Below are 26,415 nucleotides of genomic sequence, written 5' to 3'. Positions count from 1 at the left end.
AATCGTCACGCAAAGTGAATGCAATTTTTTTTCACTACCGTCACTTCGTGAAAACAGCGACGAAACGAATATCACTAGCGATATTATTTTCTATACTACATCCGCAATGAGTAATATATTTAGCATTAACAATAATGATACGCAATTATACACTTTTAGTATGATATGATGTCCAGACTACAGAAGGATCATGATTCAAATTTTCTTTGTAATTGAGGCTCAAATCTGCAATAATACAACGTTTCTTACAATATTCAGAAAAAAATTGTGATACTTAAGCTCTTTAATTTTTGTATAGCCAAACTACCATGAATTTCAGTCTGCACGCGGGGCTACAAAAGAACATCTTTAAACAGCTTATACAGCTTGTCCTATCTAATGGTGAACTGTATCATTTTTGACAATTTGGCCAAAACATTGGTATCCCAGAGGTGGTGAGATAGAGCATGATCCTAAACAATTCAATGCTTCTTACCACATCCTCCATATCCTCTGCAGATGTTTTCTCCTCCACCAGATTGTCCAGCCAGGAGTAGAGCTTCATCTCTCGAGCCTTCCCGAGCTTCATCAAGCGGTGCTGATGGCGCTGCTTCCATTCCCTCAGCTCCTCCAAGCTATGTGCATAGATGCACTCGTTCTCTTCCTTGGACATTCCAGAGTGCTCACACTGCTTGGTGGCGTTCCTTTCAGAGGCAAACAAAGTTTATGCAGCATGTAAATTTATCATATACAGGCAGATTATGGGTGAATCTCTCAGATTCCCAGTATTTGTTATGGTGCGCCACCTATCTGATGCCACAGATAAGGCAAATTTTTTAAACTGCGGCAGCGTTGCTGTATTTTCCATTTCACACACAGCATGTCTTTCATGGGTATTTCTCCACATATTTAAAGTTTGGAAGTGTGGGAATTAGTATTCTGAAGCTAATTCACAGAAAAAACCATGGCAAATGCAGAGGCAGTATTCAATTAAAATCTGGCAAGATATCATAAGAAAATATGCAGCATGTACTGCTTACATTGAATGTACAGTACCTAGGTACACAAAGCCATGGGATTTCGGACTTACGGCTTCATGTGGATTATTTCCCATGGGGCATTGCAGCTTTCAACTCGTCTGTTACACCCGATAAGTGGCACAACATATTGCAAAAGCTGAGAATTATCCTTATTTCTCCCCAATAGAAAAGGAACCATAGCAAAATGAATGGGATAGCATCACCAGTTATAGTTATACCTCCATATTCATACCTACATGGCCATCAAGTCATCAATGATCATTTCTATTATCTAACATCTCAAGTATTCTTAAAAGTACATGAGACAGATTGTCAGACAGATATATTGTCTGTCTGAAGCCAAAAGTGCATTAATTGTTAAATTATATGAGTCAAAACTTTTGTGGCTCCAAACATACAATGTGAGATTGCATACATGAACAAGTCCAAGCTATTTTGTCCCATGCGGTTCCGATCATATCAAATATTCTAGTGGCTCTGATCACTGTAACGACATAAAAGTCCTACTAGAGCTTGCATCAGATAAAACATGAAATAAAATGGTACATTAATGTTGATTCAAGTTTTCATACAGTTCAATAACCCTAATATAGGACATACCTTATACTAGCCCAGATACACAGTTCTTATTTAATCAACTTTCAGAACATTCTTCAGATTGCTTGAGTTTCTGGACCATTATACATCAAATAACATCACTTCTAGGCACTACTAAAAAGAGGGGATTTTTTCTTCTTGCAGTAGAGTATATTTTTTATTGTAACTGCACAATATAAATCGATCTCATTATTATTTACTATTAGCAAAGAGGTAAATAAAAAATCTTACTCTTTGCACATTGCGTAAGAGCCATCCTGCACCAGGTTTGGGGGGTCACGCTCCTTCCACAGACGATCAGAGTCGGAGAAGATCATGGCCTTGTGGGCGGTGGTCAGGAGATGATTCTCAAAGTCTGTCTTGGAGGTACTGGAGAACTTGCAGAAAGAGCAAGTGTGCTGCGTTAGATCTGTCTGCTCTGGTTTGGGGAGAGGGTTGCTGGCTGCCTGAGCCTGCTGTTGCAAGCGAACCACCTCCTCCAGCTTAGACACTATAGTTGGAAAGAAAATGGAACGACTATCATACTCATAACTACAATCTGAAACTCAGGAATAAAGGCTGGTTCACGTATGCCATGGTAAGCTGCCATGGTTTCCCAAGGGAATACTGCACTTCACAACTTGTCTTATATCTTATAGCACATACATAAATGAGTACATCATACATGCGCATAAGAACCATTCTTGCTCAGAGCTTTTACTTTTTACATCCTCACCTGAAAATCATTTAGTACACAACAAATTTCTACAGCATATGTGAATGAGCCACAAAGACAGCTTTATATTAATATTCATGTATATTTAGGTAATGACCTAATTTCTCTCCACTACTACAAATTCTTTTAAACCATTTCAATGCCTTGGGTGGTGGCTATAAAACTGTTGTGCATTCTATTTTCACCAAGATTGGTCATTACATCATTTCTAGAAAATTATAGCATTTTAAAAAAAAACTTTGACGATTGTTTCTGTGAAAGGTATGCAGCAGTGCATCAAGGAATGAAATCTCAAAATACTAGAAATTTTATTTATGATGATCTACTGTAAAGCTGGTAGCACATATACACACAAGTAGGTTAAAATAAGAATAAGTCTACAGGTGTCTGTCTTTGTACCAACTAACTCACAATTATGTAGTTTCTGGTACTCCCAGAGTACAAGTTCTTCTTGTGTATGAGGATGCATGCATGCTGTTCCAAACACACTTTCCTGCTTGCACTGCTTCCCATTCCAACACAAGTGGAGTTTAGTGCGAGACCACAGTCGGGGATGGCGGGGATTGACACGCACCCATTGCTTGTCTTTCGAGGAGTGTACCACATACAGAATGTTTGCTCCCCAGGAGTGTCGGCTAGCCCCACTGCAGTATGATGGACTATTGGGGCTTTGTGTCTGGATGCGGTACGGATTTTCACACAGGCATCTACCACAAGCACGCTGGAATAAATAAGAAGGAAGAGGAGTCTTTGCTCAATGAAAATGTTACAATAAATAGGCATATGTATCTTAAAAAAGGAAATTATTTTTCTTATCTTTGCAGCATGCTGAGACTCTGTCACAGCTAAAGTCAAGTCCTGGGGTCTTCAGACCAAGACAAGGAGGAAAATCTTTGATTACCTTCATTTAGCATTATGTCTCTACATTACCTAGAATAAGTCCTTAAGATCCCAGAGACCCAAGACAGGTCTCATGACATCACTGGTCCCTGGGTTGAATATTTTACATAGCATGGACTTGGGCCCAGATTCTCAAGTTCACATGTGATATATCATAGGTGAGCAGTTACATGCTTGATAACAAGTAAGGTTTATGATGGCTTACCTTGATAGAATGACCAAAAGGGACTTTGGAGTGACACGATTCAACAGGAATTGCACATGCTGCAGAAGGTGGCTGCTTCAGACTGCGGTTGCTGCTGCCCCAAGTGCCTTGGTGTGGATTGATCAGTGCATGAGGGACAGATAGTCGTGATCCAGCAGGTGAGGGTCTGGATGTTGCTGGGTGATTCAGATCTATGCATGCTTCAATAATCTCTTTTCGTTGTTTTCCAAGCCTTGCTTCTAACCACCAGACCTTAGCCTCTGTCTCACTGTGAGCAAAATGGCAAGAGTCTTCTCTCTCACATCCATAAATCCTATCAACATACCGACAGACAGCTATAGGCTTATGCATCACCCTGAAAGGACGCTTACGAATCTTGGTGAATCTGCCAACCCCAAACTGATGAACAAGGCACCTGTTCGGCATCATGGTCATGGAATGATTTTTGTACAAGCAAACTGTGCGATTATTCGGATTGGGAGGGCTGATTTTCACTGGCTTAGATTCAAAGCATTGCATGCAAACTACAAGAAACTTGCCACCAATCCGTTTGAGTTCATCCAGAAGTGCTTTGTCTAACCTTACTACAGAGTGTCCTGGCATCTTTTGGAACCTCTGTCGGTTATTGCTCTTAGCGCACAATAACCCAGGAGAATTGCAGACGGATGAAGCAGTGGCAACTTCTCTAGGTACCACATTCATGCCAGTTTGCCAATATGGACTTCCACTTCGTGATGTTGCCACACTGTTGCTTCTTCTCTTGGCATCTCCATTATCTAGAGATACCCTACTTTCCCTTCGAGGTCTGGCAGCGCTATTGCTCCGACTCTTGAAGTCACTATTGTCTTGGGAGACAAGACTCTCACTTCGTGATCTGGCAGGAGTGCTACAGTTTCTGTTGGATTTCCCTTGGTCATGTTGCCCTTGAGTCCTCAAGAGAGCTATGACATCATCTCTTGGAAACCGGCCTTCTTTTTCAGCTAGCCAGATATCTTGTTCTTCCCTGCTGTGACAAGAGCAGCAAGATAATTCCTGCAATTGATTTCAAGGAGAAGGGGAGGAAGGGTGAAAGGTTTAGGAAATGAGACTGATATTAAGACACCTGAGATGTTTTTCTCTAAACAAATACCGGTATACATGTATAGCTTTGTAATATCTCAAATCTAGATCCAAGGGAAATCTTGGACATACACAAATACATCTTGAACTGACAGTCCTGTAAATGATGGATAAATTGTGTGTAAATACCATGACCTTTGAAACAGGGTTACATGTATTAGCCTAAAGTACAAAGGACTTTCATTTCATAGAGGGATCATTCATCAAAATGATTTTGAAGCACCAATCATCTCTTATGTAGTGCTAGTGGGAGATCATATCTGAGTGAATATTATCTTTCGAAAGGCATACCTTGCATGGATCTCCATTTTGGAAGTGGTCACAGAGACTGTGCTTTGCATCATCAGGCCGACAACGTATGATGCCATAGACAGCCTGGTGACCATTCTTGGGTGTCCTAGCCAACAGGCACAGTAAGTAGTCCCTTCTGCACTTTGGAAAATGAGTTGGATTCACATTCAGCCTAAGAGAAACACACATGGGAGTTGAAGTTCAAATTCACGCATTGCTTAGTACATTTCACATTACAAAACTGTACTTCAATTTTGTATTAAATTAAAATATTTATTGCTTTTTAATAAATCAACCAAAAATATAGATATAATAATATGCACATAAACAAATATTTTTTATAGGGTGCTTGTGGAAAACACTGACAATGAAGACTGTACAAATCATGAAGATACTAACATTTTCAAATGACTTTAAACTTTCCTTCTTTTACTATCAATAATTGGAGAAACAAAAATTATTGGAAAAAAAGGATGTTGATACAAATTCTTTTAGTATGAAATCTTCAGTCTCCGCCTACAAATTCCTAAAGGACACAATTGTAAACCTCACCTGTAACTGTTGTAGCCATGCTTAGGGGCCTCGTTTGTGAAGCATTTCCTACATGCAAGCCTGAGCTTATAGTCTACTACCCATTTTTCTGCACTGGCAGTGCCCTGGTACGTTCCCAGAACTCGTGGGCCAGGAGCCGGCTGTCCTGCGGAACCTGCTCTTTGTGATCGCACGGTGAATGAGCCACCAGAAGATCTCCCTGAACTAGGCGGATGTCCAGGTGACCTTTGTCCCTGACGGGTAACATTACCTCCTTCACTACTCCGCAGCTGGGGGACAGATCCAGAGGCATGAGATGGTCTATCTTTCCCATCAGGGCGGGACTTCTTCTTCTTCTGAAATTGAAAAAAAAGAATTTCCAAAGCACACAGGGATACTAAAAATAAGTCTGAAAGAGTTATGCAAAAAAAACCACCAAAATAGAATAATACTTCTTAAAAGCTGCACCAAGATTAACAAACTATTAACAAGACTTCAAAACCAAACCCCAAACTGCATGCATTTTCTTTAAACATAATTTTTTTAGAAATGTTGTCGGATCCCTCATGTAATCCTGTACACTGGTCCTTTGGGAAAAGATCACCAACTCTCCCATGAGCCCTAAATTCGACTTCAGACCAAAATGTCAGAATGTAAACATTGGGCTGAATGCATGCAAACCCTAAAAATGTCCTTCTGGACACCATTTGAGTAAATTAGCAAGAAACCCTGCTTACACCATAATGTTGTCCGTGTGAGTGTTGCCTCTGTGCAATCTGTCGATGCTCTATACAGGGTTCGTACACTTACACATTTTAAAAATTCCATGACTTTCCATGACTTTCCAGAGCAGGATAATGTAAATTTCCATAACCATTTTCAATGATGAACATGTCTTAATTAAAAGCGTACAACTATACATCATCGCAATACTAGGAAGCAAATCACAAAACTATAAGGCGCACCCCTATTTCGAAGATCCCCCCCCCCCAAAAAAAAAAAAAAAAAAAACTCTGAAAAAAAATCTTTAAAAAATCGGAAAAAAAATCTGGAAAAAAAAAATCTGTCATCTTTAGTTTAAAAACAACATTGTTACTAGACCTAGGTCTAACTTAGTTCACAAGCACTTCAACTGTGCCTCGTATAATGAAAAGTTAAAGTATTTTTCGAACACTGAAATAAGACGCGATCTGATCTGGTTAACAAAAAGCCACCAAAAAAAAGCCAACGTTGGTCTTTTTGTTAACATCAGATCGGCTCTTATTTCAGTGATAGTGTTCGAAAATACTTTCATTTTATTACGAGGCACAGTTAAAGTGCTTGTGAACTAAGCTAGACCCATCAGTAACAATGTTGTTTTTAAAACTAAAGATGACAAAATTTTCCTCTGAGTCCAAACAGAAATGTGGACAGGCTAGTTTTCGTGTGGTTATTCGTTATCCCCTGTGTAAGTGAGCTGCATCATACAGGTGAGTGAGCTGAAGACACGGGAGAGCTTCGGCCGGCAAAGTGCTTTGTGACAGGGCATAATTTATCGAGACTGAAAAAAAAAAACTGAAAAAAAAACTCTCTTCCTTTCAAATTAGGAACGTAGTTTAACTTCAAATAGTAGATCCTATTCTTTATTTGCATTATGTAATGTTGAGACACAGAGATTTTTGAAAACCACTGAAAAGCAGCATTTGAGGACTCATATATCCTGTACCTGACTATATAAGGCTCACCCCCAACTTTCGATATTTTGCTAACAGAAAAAAGTGTGCCTTAATTGCGGACCTTGGGGAAAGCAGCGACCACGAGGCTAGGCAAGCTAACTACTGGCTGTATGCTCGCGCTCGCACAATGGACGCCAAATGTGGAATCAAATGCGATTCAGGGTTGCGATATTCGAGTAAAGAGCAACACGATTTTTAAAGCGGTTCTTAAGAAAACACGAGTGGCTCATGATGCATAGTTATTTACATTTAAATTATTGTTTTATGAATATTCTGTGGTAAAACCCCGGGGTGAACCACCTTCATTCAAACTTTTAATCAAAATCAAAGCACAAGCTCGATCAAAAAGTAATCGTACAGCGTGCATGCAGCATTCCTGTATGTACACACACCGGCATCACGCACCACATCTGTCACTGCAAGTCATTTACGCACACAAACATATTGCATACAGTATGAAAGACACAATATACACGATACTAGTAGGTCCTAAAGATATTGCGTGTAATTCATTACGAAAAAGGTCCTGTGAACCACAGATTTTACAAAATGTTTTTTCCTTTGTTCACAAGACAAATTAAATGCCATTTTAACAAACATCTTGAAGAAAAAAAGATTTTCCCTGACTTTCCAGAAGAAATGGATGAATTCCCTGACTTTCCCTGACTTTTTGCTTCTGGAAAAAACATTTTTAAATTCCCTGACTTTCCAGAAATTCCCTGACCCATACGAACCCTGTCTATAAGTATCCAGTCCATCTCCACCCCACGATTTCCTTGTCCCTGAGCCGACGCACTGGCGCCCTCATCGGCAGGTCCAAGAATAGTCCAAATTCTTTCAAACAATTCTCTCGGGTCACCAGACCTAAAGAAGCTCATCACGATTTTCTAGATGGAGAGAAGTATAAAATTGCCATAGTATAGTTTTTCAATTTTGATTCCAATTCGTTGAAGGTACTGACCAAAAGATCAGCAACTGTAACAGCAACTACCATTTTACTACAGTATGTATGCCTACTCTGTACAACAAAACAGCCCCTGCATGAAACACATGTATTTCTTTATCAATATCTAAGAAAATGCAAAAAAGTGCTGAGAAATGGGAGAGGACCAAGGATAAAACACAGAGTTGCCAATTAGTGTTTTATTAATTACATCTTCATAAATGTAGAATTTTCTTATTTTTTGTTGGATTTTACTCTCATCTTTCACTTTCACTTATCTCTTTCTATCAATTTGTTTGTTTCATCAAAACCAATCAGGGTACACTTCCCCTTTAAAGGGAAAGTCCACCCCCAAAATAAATTTGTTTCGATAGAGGCAGAATAATAAGAAAATCAGGTGAGTGAAAGTTTGAGCAAATTCTGAATGAAAATAAGAAAGTTATGAATTATTGAAGTTGTGATCAATCAAATACAAATTGGCAACTCTGTGACTTATTATACGAGCTCTCCTTCATTTGCTTTGTGCATAATATTCCATAAAATCATGTTTTCTTCGTTATTGATGACGGAATATATATTTGTTCCTTGCAGGGGGAGTATAGAAACATATTTGCAATTGTTATTTTTAGGGTGCATGTATGGTTGAAATTTTTCTTGAGGGAAAATGAAAATTTTAGATTTTTTTAGTACTGAGCAAATGGAAGTTGAGCTCGCATGATATGTCATAGAGTTGCCAATTTGTGTTTGATTGATCACAACTTCAAAAATTTTCAAAAAATCCTAACTTCCTTATTTTTAATCGGAATTTGCTCAAACTTCACTGACTTGTTTCTCTCATTTTTCTACTCCTATTAAAACTAACTTAATTTCAGGGTGGACTTCCCCTTTAAACGTCAGCATAAAGAATATCTGTGTCATCAAGTATGGGCTAATTCAGTCCAATGTTTCCAAGGCTTTTTTACATGGTTTGTAATTCAACATTTTGAGCAGCCCTTTGTTTTTGTTCTGGTATTGCACAATTGCTGTTATGGAGAGGATTCTCTTGCATAATGTCAGTGCAGTACGTGAACATAAATCACACTTCCTTCCTGAATGACTCACAACATAACTATGGAATGAACATAATATCTTTTGCCAAACAATTACTGGCAATAAATATCTCATTTTGACGACCGTCAGTGGGAAAATATGCAGCTGAAAAAGGACTCCCCACCCTTTTCTCTCACTCACACTCTCTCTCTCTCTCCTCTTTCCCTCCCTCTCCCTCTCTCTCTCTCTCTCTCTTCCTGAATACAATACCATGTATGAATTCAAATGTGTTCATGTATAAAATCTACTACATGCACATTGATTTTTGTCGAAAAAGATTTTAACAGATTTTTTTAATGAAGAAATTATGAAAGGCGATTATTTATTTCAAATTAATTTGTATACTACATGCATAGCTTCACTCCATCTCTTTCTCTGTTTCTCTCTATCTTTCTATCTCTCTCTCTCTCTCCCCCCCCCCCCTTGTTCTCTCTCTCTCTCTCTCTCTAATTTACTTATTACAACAGATGCATTAACACCTGGAGCCAGCACTGCGCCGACTCATATTCTCTAACAAAGAGCGAACACCATTCTGGCTCTCAACAGATGTCTCTTACAATACCCCCAAGGATTATTATTTATTCTTCAAATAGGCAACAATCTACCATTATTATGAACAATGGTTTCTGCACCATTTTTTACTTGGTAAAGGTAAAGACCAGTATTGGAAACGCCCCAATTTCAAAAAATGAAATGGAAGCTCTTATTACCAACCATGTGAAAGAATATGTTTAGACTAATACATGATGATTACAATTTTGCCGGGAAACCGCCTACTAATTGATATATTTGGTAAATTAGTTTATCTATTGGTCTGTGAGAGATAAACGCACGTGTCGGGCACGTGTGCGTATAGTCTCATATACATCTTTCTGCGTACAGTGCATGTAACTTTACGAAGACTAGGCCAAATTCCTTATCATTTTGATGATTCCAGAACCTTGCAGTACACACCAATACTTATATGCTAGATGATCAACCTTTTCTGATCCATTCCACAACGTTTCTTTCACAATGCAATCGCATGACCATAACTGGTCTTTAGCTTTAACCATCCAATGGAAATATCAGGTGCATATTTAATAACTTTTTCTACATTGATTTTGTTTCGGAGTTCAAGCACCTATTGACAGAAATTTAACACCTCAGAATATGATAATTTTTTTGTCATAAGAATAATATACTAATAATATAATAGTACTAATAGTATTGATAGTATTAGTAATGATAATCTTGAAGTAATGGTAATGATATAATACGAGGAAGAAAAAAAAGAAAATGAATGACGACAACAAAAAGAAGTGAATGCTTATAAAGTACATTAATATCCATAAGGATGCAGTAAAATAAAAATAGAAATACATGTTCATATATTACCATTTTATCATAGTCAAAAGTGAGCAGCACTGCATTGTATTCCCTGATTTTGTCCAGTGAAACGTTTGCCAAACCGTCTGAGTTCGTGTATTCCATCAATTCTTTCTTCAAATTGGCAACAAGTCTGAGGGTTTTCTTATCATCAATAAGGGCACCAGAAACTTTTAAAAAAGAGAAATAATAAATAATCATGAATAGAATGTAATTTTCAGCGAGAGACGTAAAAACTGTGATATCATTAAATTAAAATATGATTTGAATGTACCTTTGAGAACGAAGAGAGAATCACAAACAAATGGATCAAAAATTTATTTCCTAATAAAACAAATTTGATAAATGCTGGTTTAACCATTATCAATACTATAACATTTTTTTAAATGTGTAAAATGTGCATAAATCTTCTTGCAATGCATCAAAATGATCAACCTTCAGGCTTTACATAGAAACATTAGTCAATTGTTTGTGTGTGGGTCAGGGCTCAAATTAAGGAGGGTTAAACCCCCTAAACCGCCTAGATCCGCCCCTGCAACATCTTTGGTCTTGTTCTTCTTCTCGATATTGATTTACTGGTCGAGGTACATAATTTGCTGTCTTTTTAGAATCCCCAGATTTTAGAGGATTCACACTTTTCACAACGAAAAACTTCTGCATATTTCAGTCTTTGCGTGATCGTCTCCAGCTCCAGCAGATATTGGGCGTCAGCGTGCAAACCTGTACTACCGGCGCAGTATAGCCACCGCTGACGGCCGCACAATATAGTGCGAGCTTTCGTTTTTTGGTATCAGTAATACTCATAGAGATGGGAGAGATAGCGCCATCTAAGTTCCATTTCATTGGTTTAAGGTTTGAAAATTGATACTCAATATTGTGTTAAAGTTATATCAGAAAAGATAATCTTTATTTTATAATTCCACGTGGGCGATTTTTAATTTTGCAATCGCCCCCGTGAGCAACCTGACGGGGGCGATTATGGAGCTCACGGGGGCGAATCGCCCACCGCCCCCATGTATTTTGAGCGTTGGTGTGGGTCAATGAATATAGATAGAAAACAATATAAACAAAAGTCTTTTCAGTCAAATAACTTTAGAAAATAAGGGGCACATTTATTTGCAAATTTAGTTTATTCTTGATTCCGGGGGGGGGGGGGGGGGGGGGTTATTAGGGGGGAAATGTGGGCATCAGATGGCAAATCTACAAATTCAACAACTTTATTTCCTTGTCAGCAAATTGAGTCATGGAAGGCTAAGCACTGACCCTTTAAGTTCTGTATGATTTACCTTTATTATGAAAGAAACGTTATAAACCAAATTAATTTGGTCATGAAATAAAATAATGAAAAAGAAATGTAATTGATACATGTTTCTGTATTTTCAATTTAATTACAGATTTTTTTTTATTTGTATAGGATGAGAAGGTTGCAGTTTGGCACTGCATAGATCGGTGGACTAAATCTACACATGTTGGTGAGTTTGGCATTAAGTGTCTTGGCTTTCTAGAATTTAACGGACAACAAATCTTTACCTCTCTGTAGACTTTGAAGAGCTCTCTCAAGAAATGGCAATCCATTCGGATACTGATCTGACTGCAAACAAACAAGTGGACAAAAGAGAAAAAGACAAAGAAAAATAATGACCCTGGAAAAAAAGAATTCTTGAACAAATCGACTGTTCCTACTTTATTCTATTTCAGGCTACATTTATATTAAAAAGAAAGAGAAATATTTATGTACATCCTTTAATATCAATTGCTGAAAGTTGTTTTTTGTTTCTTTTCAACCGTGTATTATTCTTCTTTATTTAGCTTTTTATTGTTTGAGCTTGCTTTTGTTTGTTCTTTTTACATATTCTTCTCAAGAGGGGACCAAAATCCCTTGCAAAAGAAGTCTTTAAAAATTACTTATCATACATGCATACCAGTGTTTATCAAAATGACAAAGCTTTCTCTTCTTGCTTTTCTGCATTTCTAATGCTCTTGGTTGTTTTGACTGTGACACTGAAACGTTTCTAAATATTCCTTCAAGTCTGATAATTTTCTCCTTCCCCTCATTTGAAAATGACACAAGACATCACATCGATTCCTCTCACAAATGACAAATGCAAATAAAAAAATGTACTTACCTGCCGTATACAAGCTTCCGCATGCAAATAATAGAGAAGATTCTGATTGGTCCGATCACATGTATCATTCAGATGCCCATCTCGGTCCAGAACATTGAACAGCTGGATCGCTTTGGCCAAGTGTCCAGCAGCAGTGAGGTAGTCTCCCTCCCTAAGGAGTTCAGTAGCAAATCTTTGCTGTTTTTCCAAGAACTTCAGAATGCAATCCTTTCATGGTATGAGAATCAAGGAGAGGTTCACTATTACCGCAGAGAATATGCTTGAAAAGTTGTAAGAGTTGAGGTTAGAGTCTTAGACAAGTTGAACTATTCTCCCTTATAGACCTGCTAAATGATTACAAAGATTTTCTAAAAGTAGCACTATAGTGTTGTTACTAAAGCAATAAGGATGTCATGCCAAACTTACAAAATTTCAAGAAAATTTGATATATCTCCTATGTTAAATATATATCAAATATAATTCTGGTCTTGATCTAGTTAATAAAATAGAATTCATATTCTTCACCCATCAATACTCTAGTGTAACAAATGCTCATTGACTTTAATTTTCTTGTTTCTTTTCAATCCCCTTCCCCCTCTCCTGCTTCCCTCCCCCTTGCCCCTCCCCCTTTTTTTTTCTTTCTTTCACTCTCTCTCATACTCTGTTTTCTTGCACCCCCTTCTCTCTTTATGTTTCTATTCCTTTCCATGCCCACGCCCCCCCCCCTTCCTCTCTCTCCCTCTCTCTCTCTCTCTCTCAGATCTCATTCTCAATCATGATATTTTCCCCATTTTTCTTTTTACCATTTTCTTTTTTCCACTCTCCTCTACCCTCCACCAACCCTCTCCCCCTTCTTTTGTTTGTTCTCTCTCACTCTCTCACTCTCTCTTTTTTTCTCCCTCCCTCTCTTTCTCTCTCTCTCTCACTCCTCTCTTCTTTTCTTCTCTTCCTTCACCCCTTTATCTTTCTATCTCTCTCTCTCTATCTCTCACACTCTCTTTCTCTCTTACTCTCTCTCTAACTCCTATCTTCTGTTCTTCTCTTCCTTAACCCCTTTATCTTTCTATCTTTCTATCTCTCTCTATCTTTCACACTCTCCTGATTCCTTCACTCGCTCTGTCATTTCTCTGTCTTTCTTACCTTTAAATAAGGAGAATGCTGATGTCTCAACTGTTGGACTATACCATCCCTGTATTAAAACAAAGAAATACAATACAGGATAAGACAGTTCACTTGAGACATACTACCAAATTTCTATGCAATTTGCTATGTACAGTATGTAGATGAAAGCAGCAGAAGCTTTATAGACACCCGCCTGAGAGAACACAATGCCATCTACAGTCTACAGGCTCAGCAAAAGGAACACATCAGCTTTAGTCAAACATGCACAACAATACAACCTCCGCATCATCTGGGCAAAACAGCCACCTCATCATAGCCAGCATTCACTAGAACACATGCAGGATTAGAGAGGCAATCAAAATCTATCGACACAACACAGTACCGTACATCGGAACCCAGACCTACATATCATCAAAATCTGGCTTCCTCCCCTCACCCCCTATCCTACATCATCAGTGTCTGCCAACTCATCTCCCACTCTGCTTATCTCCCCAACTATTACAAGCACGCCCTTGATGTTCACAGCTTTGAGACAACAGCACCGCCCTCGACACATAGTTCCCGCATTTAGCCGGCATCAAGCCCGACTTCATCTAAGTCCATTCTCTTGCTTTTTTTACCCATGACTTCCACTGTATTAAAATTAAATTGTGAATAGCACAAACCACAATTTTATCATACAAATTCATAAGAAGTTAACAGCATAAATATTCTTAATGAATTAACGTCCTGTCATTACAAAAAACAACCACAGGCTTCCTTCACTTCACTCCTGACGACGGACGGAACGTTTGGTCTTCTCAGTCCTTGCAGCACAAACGAATACAAACAGTCCTTTTAGGGACTATCCACATAGTTGTTACGCACATTCAAAGATTCAAACAATAATCAAATACTTGCTCATTCAATCTGAATAATGGTGAAACCATCTGGTTTCAGTAGGCAACGGGTTCACACAAACCAAACGTAATTACTTGTTAAAGAAATGGCATATAAATGATATTTCGCAATTATGTTGTTTTATGTATATTTGCTCATTTCACTACAGAAAACATGCACATACATGTATATATTCAAGCTTGTGATATATTGGTAGATTTTTATCATAGTTTTACATATAATCATATATACTCACATTCCTTCCCAATCCATGGTTGTCTTCTCTCTCAGTTAGCCGATGCCTATCAATGAGAAGAAAAGTAAATCATAAATTCTACCTGATGAAACATAGTGCCAGGAAACCAGACTTGACATTTACAATTAGAAGCATGCCGTACCTAGGCACAATAAGGCATTCATTTAGAGTTACCGGTATATAGTGAACAACAAACATGTGAAGAGGCTTTAATAAAGGTAATACAAAGTTTTGGGAATATTGAAAATTGGGTGGACAGTGATTCTTTACAATTTTGATATATTTGGATGCCCATGTGGATGTATTATAAGCACTAGAAAATTTAGCCCCTAAAACACTTCTGCTTTCGAGAAAAATTGAATGTAAAAATTTACCGGTGCCCCCGGTAAATTTTGAAAAATTTCAAATAGTGACTACGGCCGTACAATGGTAGCTACGACCCTAAAAATCTCAGAATTTGTAGTTGTGATATCTACTTGACAAATGGGAATAGCTAATCTGTAGATTTTTGTCAAGAAACATTGTTTTATAGCTTAATTAATATCTTGACCTTGAGAGGGAGCTGTACAACATAAATAGTTTATAATTTACAATTTTATAAGTTTAGACTTCATTTTAACCGTAAAAACGATCACTGAATATTGTAGGATCAAATATGCTTCCAATATGTTCATTAGAACCAAATTCATGACCCCATACCAAAACTTTGTATTACCTTTAATCTACTAAACCAAATTAATCAGAAAGGAAATAAGCAGGCCCGTAGCCAGAGTTTGATGTTTGGGGGGGCACATACATGTAATCGATCGACGTCCTGGGGAGGTGTCTAAAAGAGTTCAACCGATCTGGAAATTTTGGGGGTGCACATGCCCCCCCCCCCCCCCCTGTGGAATTATATAAATTGTCATTATCAGGGATGATTTCAATATTATATATATAATTTAATCCTGTTAGTTGGGGCTTTGATCGGATCGGAAGATTGGAGCAACACCCCCGCACCTGTGATCGGTATCGGCAAAAAATATCGGCAGAATTTTTTTTTTTTAATGACGAACATTTTCAAGTTTTTGGCTATCACATGCTCAAAAAAAATCATGGCTGGGATTATTTATTATTTTGTCATTTGGAGTTGTTGTAGACCATGTTTGTTGATATTTAGTGCATTTTCACGACTTTGAAATTAATAATTATAATCCAAGATGGCGGCCCGCATGTTTTGCCTCTTCTCTCCCAGCTATGATTTTTTTTTTAAGGCATTTGATAGCCAAGAACTTGAAAAATTTTGGCATTAAAAAAAAATTAAAAAAAAAAAAAATCTGCCGATTTTGTTTCCGATCATTTTTATTGATCGGCGATCAGAAATTATTATCCGATCACCCCTGATCGGCTCAAGATCGCCCTCGATCCAATGATCGGTTACAGGCCTCATATAATTTCTCTATCTCCCTGGTCCAAGATACTGCTTAAACATCATACTTTGCAGTTGGGTGTCATGGTCTGAATAATCCTTTGCAAGCAGGTGAATGTCAAGATTTGTGAGGTTGCATTGTGACCAATTAGATCTTATAAAGAGAAGGAAAAATATCCTGATTCTGGGTTGTAAGCACAATCTCATCATGACACACTTCAAAGATCTTTAATGAAGTACATAATTACATCAACTATAAATGCAAGCGAGCGTAGAGAGCGAGCTTTGGGAAGGAAATTTAATATATATTTTCTCTCTGTCACTTTAGTTAGAGCTTAGAGGTAATAGTTACGGAAAAGGGAAAAGAGAAAAGGACACTTATTTAATAGAAAAGAAAAAGAGATTGTGTCCAAGTAAAAAGGGCAATTATCAAAGGTGAAGAGGGGCACTTATCAGAAGGGGAAGTGGCACTTATTATATGAGAATAGAAAAGGGGTACTGTATTCAAGGGAAAATTGTCACTTGACCAAGGAAAAGGGGCACCTGTTAGATTTTAATAGGGGCATTTATCAGAGATGTGAAATGGGGCATTTATGAGAAGGAGGATTCTTATTATAAATGAAAAGGGTTATTTATCAGTAAAAAAAAAGGGGGCACATGCCAAAATAAAAGGGGACACTCATCAGAGGTGAAAAGGGCACTCATCATAGATGATAAGGGGCACTTATCAGAAGGGGAAGTGGCACTTATTACAAAGGAAAGGCAGCACTTGTCAAAGTCAAAGGTATAAGATTTGAATAGGGGCACTTACAATGTATCATAAGTGAAGGAGGCATGTATCAGAGGTGGCAAGGGGCACTTATAAGAATGTGAAACTGGCACCCATTACAAATAAAAAGGGGCAGTTTTTGTCTACTTGAAAAGGAGGGGGGCACTGTCCCCCTCCCCAACCCCCCCCCCCCCCACGGGACCCTTGAATTACAGGGAAATCGTGATGACTCGGGCCCTCATCTCTTTAACCTTATTATTATGATTATTGTAATTATCATTGTTACTATCATCAAAAATTCATTTTTATCATTATTATGATTATTATTATCATTATCATAATAATTATTATATACCTCACTTAAGTAATCCAGGAATCTGATTGGTCGAAATTGCATTCATTAACTTTAACTGTTCCAGAAAATTCCCGGTAACCATGGTTAAAAAACAGTTCAAAATCCCAATAACCATGGTTATTGGGAAAATAGGTCAGTCTCCATGGTTACCCCATAGGTTTACATGTTAAAAAATGGTCTGAGCGATCGAGGATAGCCTACGTGTGCGAAGAATTGGTCGGTAATTTCAATACAATTGAATCTCGATCGATCTTACCGACAATTTTATCTTGCATTGTTGACATGAAGACGAAAATAAACTTCCAAAAACAAAAAAAACAACATCTGCCGATAGATCTTGATCTAAGTTCGTGCCAATATGCATTGCAAAAGTAAAAGAAGGGCCCGTTTAATGGAGCAGCGGCGAAGCATCCACCATGCGAAGCCGTTTTCAATTCATTTTAATGTATATATTAGAGAAAACTGCTATATATGGTGACAGAGCGCGCTGGCCGAGAGGTTTAAGGCGCTGACTTTATATAAAACACCTTTTGTACGCAAGAGATCGAATCCCATCTTCGACAAAAGTTTTTTTATTTTTTATTTTTTATTTTTTAGTCTATTTTTTTTCGGCATATAAAAGTATTAATGACTGCTTTAATATTCGAGAAATAGTTGTTTTTATACACTCTCGGGAAGGTTACAATTGGGCTATTACCCTCGGCACGCCTCGGGTAATAGCACAATTCTAACCTTCCCTTGAGCGTATAAAAACAACTATTTCTCTCAAAGCAGTCATGAATACTATACTATTATCATTATCATAATCCTTATTATAATCATTATTTTTTATCATTGTCATCATTATCGTTCTTATCAATATTATTATTATTCTAATCAACTATCATCACTGTTATAATTATTATCATCATCATCATCATCATCATCATCATCATCATCATCATGTTATTTTTATTATTATTATCATCATGATCATCATTATTATTGTTGTCTAAATTTCGACTCATCATCAATCATCATCATCATCGTTTAAATGTTAACTGGAAATGCCTTGTGTCCTTGATAAATTGGGCATACATATTTTTAAAGAACATAAAACTCAACAATGAGGTAATCATTTAAGAAAAATGTAGAATCTCTTTGTTTATCTATTGTTAGCGCCTCTAAATAATTAATGTTATTACAAAATATTAGTATCGTAATCATTGATATATTATAATATTCATATTATTGTCATCATTTTTAGTACTACTGCTACTGTTACTTTACCCAATGTTTTTCAATAAAGGCCTACTACTAACATCGTCATATGATAGAATGCCACATACCCTAGGCCTAGCGAGCGCGAGTGTGGCATTGCCAAAAAAGGTAAATATCGTCAACAACTTAATTGACAAGCATCCCCCTTCCTTCTTGCCCCACCCTAAAAAAATGACAAGATCTTTAATAACACCGGTGTTCTGTACATGAGTATAAATCAAACAAAGAAATTTTCTGCTACCGATACACTTTAAAAAGTCTCTATTATAATATGTAAAAAAAACTGTAATCTGTTTATTCTAGGCCTAGTTAATAATTGAAGAAAAAAACACCCTGGACTTTGCCTTAGTCAGTGCAGTGTGTGCTCCTGAGCACAACCTTTCTCTCCCCCCCCCCCCCCCTTTACTTCAATCTGCAACTGGACTTATACACTTCTGAAAAGGATAACATATAGATCTAGGTGGCTGTCGCATAAGGAAATCTTTCACAGCCTTCTACTACCTGAGATTTTACAGTAGCAGCTGCAAGTTTGATCTCCCACTAACTGTTTCACCAGAAAAATGAGGTTACCATACACAAAAATGAACGAGTGGGGTTCTACCGAATCCCGTCATCATACTCAAAGACCGACTAAAAACAAAAACAGAACATTGCTACGTTTCTTAGACTGCTTACCTCGCTTTTCTAACTTCATATTAGACTTGGTATGACAATACTCTGCCAAGTAACCGTCTAATCGCAAAAGTAAAAGCATTTTGGCTTTTCTCTTTTCTTAGCGTTTGCTGCTTATATTCTATGGTAGCCTCTAATCGGGCACAACTACAAGGAGGGCAATGAATATGCATATCAGTGACGTCGTGTCAATTCATGAATATTGATGTTCTTGACTGCGCGCGTACGATCGTACGTACGTACGTGCAGAATTGGGGTCATGACTGTACAATGAAGGTAATACGTGCAACGCAGTGGTTCAGCCAAATCAGGGCAAAATCTTACCATTATACAGTTGTATTGTCCGTGATTATGAGGTAGAAGTGTTTGAGTGTTAAGTAAATTTATTTAGTGTGGATTTTGATACATTTTTGATACAGTTTATACAAAAATGGCGATTCTTTTGGTCGTTTTTTAACTCCATAAAACACGTGACCAACTCGGTCGTCGGCTAAACCACCTCCCTGTAGATGTGCTCGCCTACCTCTACATGTGCCCGATCGAGATAGGGATCGAGTTGTGTAATAAAATAGTATTCTATATTAAATATCCGAGAGTTAAGGGATGTAACATTAAAGCTCCCTTATGAGTTTACAACTATCAATTCAACATCTTTGCATTGATTTTCTTTGAGGTATACGTGTTTAACGTTGTCAAACAACCACCTCCCTGTAGATGTGCCCGCCTCCCGCTACATTGTGCCCGAGATAGGGGATATGTAGTAAGGCATAGGCTACAACTTAGTGTTGTATATTGAATTTCCGACATGTCATGAATATAATAAAGCTTCCTAAGATACAAATGAGTTTCATAAATATCAATTTATCTTCTTTTCATGGATTTTCTTTGGATTCTACGTGTTTTACGTTGTCAAACAACCACCTCCCTGTAGATGTGCCCGCCTCCCGCTACATGTGCCCGAGATAGGGGAAATGTATTGAGGCATACAACCAGTGTTGTATATTGAATTTCCGACATGTCATGAATATAATAAAGCTCCTAAGATACAAATGAGTTTTATAAATATCAATTTATCTTCTTTTCATGGAATTTCTTTGGATTCTACGTGTTTTACGTTGTCTAACAATCACCTCCCTGTAGATGTGCCCGCCTCCCGCTACATGTGCCCGAGATAGGGGATATGTAGTAAGGCATACAACCAGTGTTGTATATTGAATTTCCGACATGTCATGAATATAATAAAGCTCCTAAGATACAAATGAGTTTCATAAATATCAATTTATCTTCTTTTCATGGATTTTCTTTGGATTCTACGTGTTTTACGTTGTCAAACAACCACCTCCCTGTAGATGTGCCCGCCTCCCGCTACATGTGCCCGAGATAGGGGAAATGTATTGAGGCATACAACCAGTGTTGTATATTGAATTTCCGACATGTCATGAATATAATAAAGCTCCTAAGATACAAATGAGTTTTATAAATATCAATTTATCTTCTTTTCATGGAATTTCTTTGGATTCTACGTGTTTTACGTTGTCTAACAATCACCTCCCTGTAGATGTGCCCGCCTCCCGCTACATGTGCCCGAGATAGGGGATATGTAGTAAGGCATACAACCAGTGTTGTATATTGAATTTCCGACATGTCATGAATATAATAAAGCTCCTAAGATACAAATGAGTTTCATAAATATCAATTTATCTTCTTTTCATGGATTTTCTTTGGATTCTACGTGTTTTACGTTGTCTAACAATCACCTCCCTGTAGATGTGCCCGCCTCCCGCTACATGTGCCCGAGATAGGGGATATGTAGTAAGGCATACAACCAGTGTTGTATATTGAATTTCCGACATGTCATGAATATAATAAAGCTCCTAAGATACAAATGAGTTTCATAAATATCAATTTATCTTCTTTTCATGGATTTTCTTTGGATTCTACGTGTTTTACGTTGTCTAACAATCACCTCCCTGTAGATGTGCCCGCCTCGATCCCGCTACATGTGCCCGAGATAGGGGATTATGTAGTAAGGCATACAACTTAGTGTTGTATATTGAATTTCCGACATGTCATGAATATAATAAAGCTTCCTAAGATACAAATGAGTTTCATAAATATCAATTTATCTTATTTTCATTGATTTTCGTTGGATTTTACGTGTTTTAAGTTATCAAAACATGCACCTCCCTGTAGATGTGCCCGCCTCCCGCTACATGTGCCCGATATAGGGGAAATGTAGTGAGGCATACAACTAGTGTTGTATATTTAATTTCCGTCGTGTCATGGATATAATAAAGCTTCCTAAGATACAATTGAGTTTCACAAATATCAATTTATCTTCTTTTCATGGATTTTCTTTGGATTCTACGTGTTTTACGTTGTCAAATAACCACCTCCCTGTAGATGTGCCCGCCTCCCGCTACATGTGCCCGATATAGGGGGAGTGTAGAAAATAGGCATACAACTACTGTTGTAAATTGAATTTCCGACATGAATGTAAATGTCATTTCACCATTATTTGTAAACAACCGTTATGGAATTAGAAATAAACCACGTTTGAATTTTATTTCCCCAAAGCCCCCCCCCCCCCGATCTACACCTTGTTGGAATTGCAACTGATATCCCTCACCTTTCTTCATTCTCTTTTTTTTCTTCTTTTTCTTTCTCTCCTCTTTCCCTTTCCCTTCCCTTCCTTCCCTCTCTCTTTTAGATTTGCTGGGGGTGGGGGCAAGGTCATTTTGACCCCCACCCGCTCCACACATTGTTGGCGGGATTAACCGCAACTGATCTCCCCCTTCTTTTCTCCCTTTCTTCTTCCTCTTTTTTGTTCCCTTTTAGCTCTCCTCTTTTCCTTTTCATTCCTTTTCTCTTTTTTTTAGCAGGGACGGGGGGGGGGGGGGGTTGGGGGGGGGGGCAAGGGCCTTCCTCCCCTATCCACAACTTGGTGGCGGGAAAAATTGCAAGTGATATCCCCCTTTTTTTCTTTTCTTCTTCCTCTTTTTTCCTTTCCTTTATCTCCTCTTTTCCTTTTTTCTTTCCCTTTCCTTCCTTCTCTTTTATTTTTTGATTGGGGGGGGGGGGCAACAGCCTGGAAGGCAAGTCCCCCCCCCCCGATCTCCTTCTTCCCTCTTTTCTTTTCTTCTTCCTCTTCTTTTTTCCCTTTCTCTCTTTCCCTTTCCCTTCTTTTCCTTCTCGCTCTCTCCTTTTTTTTTTTTTTTGGCTGGGGGGCTCGGCCCTCCCTTGATCCGCGCTTGGTAACACTTACCTTTTAACTTTGTTTAACAGTGTAGATGCCTGTATTTAAAATCAGTATCCTTTAATATGATTGTTGATTATTACTCAGTATACTTTTGAGTAATTTATTTGTTTGATAATGATTCATTTGACGGACTACTTTCTTTGGGTATGTTAATGTTTTCTGTAAGGTAATTTGTTTGTGTAAATATAATATAACAGTGTTTCAAGAACGAAACAGTGCATACGAGCAGGGGCGTCTCCAAAGAGGGGAGTGTGGGGGTGCGAACCCCCCCCCCCCCCCACCTGTCAGGATATTGTCGGTAAAATTGCGCTGCCGTCGGGAAAAAAGAGATAAGGGGGAGGGGAAGAAAAAGAGGGAAAGAAAAGAAAATAAAATAGGAAAAGGAAAAGAAAGGAAAGAAAGGAAAAGAAAGGAAAAAAAGGGAAAAGAAAGGAGAGAGAAATAGAGGGAGGAGAGGAAAGAAAGGAAAAGAAAGAAAAGAAAAAAAAGGAAAAATGAAGAAGAAAACAAAAAGAGAAAAAGGAAACAAGTGGAGGTAAGAGCCTGATAGAGGAGGGGTGGGAGTAAACGAGAGAGGGGGTTGTTGGGTGGAGTTGTCTCGTCGAGGGAGCAAGAAAGACACGCGGGGTTGGGCCGGAACACGAGTCTACTTACTGTCCGGCAGGCGCGGATCCAGGGGGGGGGGGGGGGGGCCGAGCGTGCCTTGCCCCCCCCCCCCCCCCCCGGCAAAAAAAAAAGCAAAAAAAAAAAGAGAAGAAAGGAAAAGAGAAGAAAGGAAAAGAAGGGAAAGGAAAAAGGAGAAAAAGGGAAAGAAATAAGAGGAAGAATAAAAGAAAAGGAGGAAGAAGGAGATCGGGGGGCCGAAAGGGCCTTGCCTCCCAGGCTGTTAACACCCCCCCCCCCCCAATCAAACCAAATACGAGAGAAGGAAGGAAAGGGAAAGAAAAAAAAGGAAAAGAGGAGATACTGGCGTACTGATGGGGGGGGGGGGGGCTTGGGAGAAGTCAAATTCAAACGTGGTTTATTTCTAATTCCACAACGGTGGATTACAAATAATGCTGAAATGATATAATTTCCGAAATTTTTCCTCACTTTTTAGTAAATTATACGTTTGTATGTGTTTGTTGGAAAATGACAAATTTCTAAATTTACAGCCAGGCAAAAAAATATGATTCTTGAGATTTCTACATGTCAGGGCACGAGGTACGGCGGGGATCGAGAGCCTCGAGCCCCCCCTCCCCCCACTTTTCTTGAAAAAGTATATTAAAGAGAAATAAAATAGAATGAGAGCAAGAAAATGAGAATAGTTAACTGCCAGTGTTAACAAAATAATGAGGCATCAAAATATGCTCATCTGACCGTGATTAAATGCCTAAAACCCTTAAGCTTCCCCCTTGCCCCCTGGATTTCATCTAGGGCCCTACGGCGGGCCCTTAGATGATCATCTGACGGTAATTTAATGCCTAAAACCCCTGATTTTTGGACCTGTACCCCACGCCAAATAGTGACCTGCCAGTGTCGCAAAATAATTAGGTAAAACCCCTGAGCTTCCGGGGCCGGCTTCGCCGCCTCGACCCCACCAGGGACCCTAAGGCGGGTCCCTGAATGCTTATCTGACCGTAATTTATTGCCTTAATCCCCTGAGCTTGCGGGGTCGGACAAGGTATCGAGATGTGTTTATCTGAATTCAGACAAGGATTAAGAGTCGAGAGCTGTACAACGAATCGTTTTCTTTCTCTAATGATTTAATGAAACGTAAAAGCTTCCGCGCTTCGCGCGGGAGGAGGGGGAGGGGAGGGGGGGCCGAATTTAGACAAGGATTAAGAGTCGAGAACAGTACAACGAATCGTCTTCTTTATCTAATAATTTAATGAATCGTAAAAGCTTCCGCGCTTCGCGCGGGTGGGGGAACCTGTATTCAGACGAGGATTAAGAGTCGAGAACTCTACAACGACTCGTCTTCTTCCTCTAATAATTTAATAAATCGTAAAATTTTCGGCGCTTCGCGCGGGAGGGGAACAACTAAATTCAGACGAGAATTATTTCCGAGAACGGTACAACGAATCGTCTTCTTTCTCTAATAATATAATGAAACGTTAAAGCTTGGGAGGGGGAAACTCGCCCCCCCCCCCTCCGCATTACGTGACTGTTGGTCACCATTACGTACCAATATTTGGCTCGCATAATTTCAAATTTGGGCCCCCCCCCCTAAGAAATCCTGGATCCGCGCCTGCTGTCCGGAGAGGGGTGAGAGGTGGGGGGCACTTCGGAATTGTGATTTGTTTGAGACTTTGGGGGATAGGGGGCTTGAACACTTTCGGACCTTGACGGTTTTCGCGTCATGTATCGTAGAAAGAGATAATGCAATCCAAATATGAATCAAACATTTATTGTCTTTTTTGTTGGGGTGAGGGTGATGGTGATGGGTAGGGAGGTCTGATAAGGTCTTTTTAGTGCAACACAATTAAAGTAAAAAAATGCCGTGAGAAATTTGTCTTCTTTTTTATTTATCTATATATCTAGCCCTCGTAGCAACAAGGGGGTCTGATATAATGATAAACACAGAACAAACACATGAAAAATACGGAATGTAAACATAAATTTGAATGCAGGTTCAATAAAAAATAATCATTGATTAATTCATTCGAGACATGGTAAATTCAAAGCAAACACAGAAAATAAATGTAATAGTTATTCGAGTCGATATATACATGCTTAAAGGTTCACACACGAAATATCGATAATCAATTAATTTCAATAACCAAACCATAATAAAAAGAAAGAAAATACAACAAAGGGAACACATAGAACGAAAATTAAGGCTGATGTAAGTTGTCATGAAACAAGATAGATAATTATAGAACAAACACATCATAATATACATATCACCTGTCAATTCATCATACACATTGAGAACAGGAATATATTGTTGTGTTTTTTGTTTTGTTTTTGTGAAAAAGCATTATATATTGTCATCCTATATGCTCACTGTCTCCCACGAGTTTGAAATAGTGTCTTATTGTCGGGGTCATCTCGTAGGAGAGGTTGGTAATCATAAAGCATATTGTCTTACTGTCACGTTCTAAATCTGTCTTTTTTTTCGGTCGAGGTGGTTTCCTTGTAAAATATATCGTCTTGTCACCAAAGATTAGCCAATCAGTTAAGGGGGGGGGGGGTATTTCACACAAGGGGGACAAATTACGATAGGATTACGTGTGTGTTATGTTTCCCTTTTTTGTCACCACTGGAGCGGGGGAAATATATTAGCTAAATTATGGGGATGTTTTTATATAATTATCAAAGCTAAAAGAAAATAAAGGCCTACTTTTAAAAAGACACAATATAGGGGACACTACCGTTTGCTTAATGCCTTACGATCGCAAAATCGTATCTTATTTGACTTAAAATCTTGAAAATATTACTTCCTTACATTATTATGAGGAGGAAAAAAAATCGTGCAATATTGTATATTTACGAAAAGTTTGAATATTGTATATAATCTAACTCCCTAAAACCAGGGGCGTCCCCAAATGGGGTGTGGGGTGCGACACCCCCGCCTGTCAGGATATTGTCCGGAAAAGGAGGAAGAAAGAGAAAAAGAGGAAGGATAGGAAAGAAAGGAAAAAAAAGAAAAAGAAGAAGAAAAAAGAGAAAAGGAAAACAAAAAATAAACAGGGGATGAAAGAGAGAGAGAGAGAGAGAGGGGGGGGGGTAAGAGCCTGAGAGAAAGGGGGTGAGTAAGAAAGAGGGGGTATGTTTGGTGGAGTCGCCACGTCGAGGGAGCAAGAAAGATATGCATAGATATAATATATATTATAATGTCTGGCTACACCATTAT

At 38.4% G+C, this 26,415-nt stretch overlaps 1 protein-coding gene across 1 annotated transcript in view; it reads right to left on the bottom strand.

Annotated features, from left to right (window-relative positions):
* LOC579093 overlaps window positions 1-19,457 on the bottom strand; it is a 54,230-nt gene extending 34,773 nt beyond the window's left edge. Inside the window, exons 1-13 of the mRNA XM_030980938.1 lie at window positions 19,322-19,457; window positions 14,855-14,900; window positions 13,738-13,786; window positions 12,619-12,825; window positions 12,023-12,083; window positions 10,502-10,662; window positions 7,827-7,979; window positions 5,399-5,733; window positions 4,847-5,018; window positions 3,437-4,468; window positions 2,743-3,052; window positions 1,848-2,106; window positions 476-683 (exon numbers count right to left, since the gene is read on the bottom strand). Coding sequence (XP_030836798.1) covers window positions 476-683; window positions 1,848-2,106; window positions 2,743-3,052; window positions 3,437-4,468; window positions 4,847-5,018; window positions 5,399-5,733; window positions 7,827-7,979; window positions 10,502-10,662; window positions 12,023-12,083; window positions 12,619-12,825; window positions 13,738-13,786; window positions 14,855-14,871 — 2,964 coding nt within the window. The 5' untranslated portion in view covers window positions 14,872-14,900; window positions 19,322-19,457. The remainder of the gene's footprint in view (window positions 1-475; window positions 684-1,847; window positions 2,107-2,742; window positions 3,053-3,436; window positions 4,469-4,846; window positions 5,019-5,398; window positions 5,734-7,826; window positions 7,980-10,501; window positions 10,663-12,022; window positions 12,084-12,618; window positions 12,826-13,737; window positions 13,787-14,854; window positions 14,901-19,321) is intronic.
* Between the last annotated feature and the right edge of the window lie 6,958 nt (window positions 19,458-26,415).

Source organism: Strongylocentrotus purpuratus, unplaced genomic scaffold (assembly GCF_000002235.5).
Source record: "Strongylocentrotus purpuratus isolate Spur 01 unplaced genomic scaffold, Spur_5.0 spur5_scaffold_11, whole genome shotgun sequence".
In the NCBI taxonomy this organism is placed as follows: Eukaryota; Metazoa; Echinodermata; class Echinoidea; order Camarodonta; family Strongylocentrotidae; genus Strongylocentrotus; species Strongylocentrotus purpuratus.
Note: the sequence above shows the minus strand (reverse complement) of the source record. Positions and strands in the feature narration are given on the sequence as shown.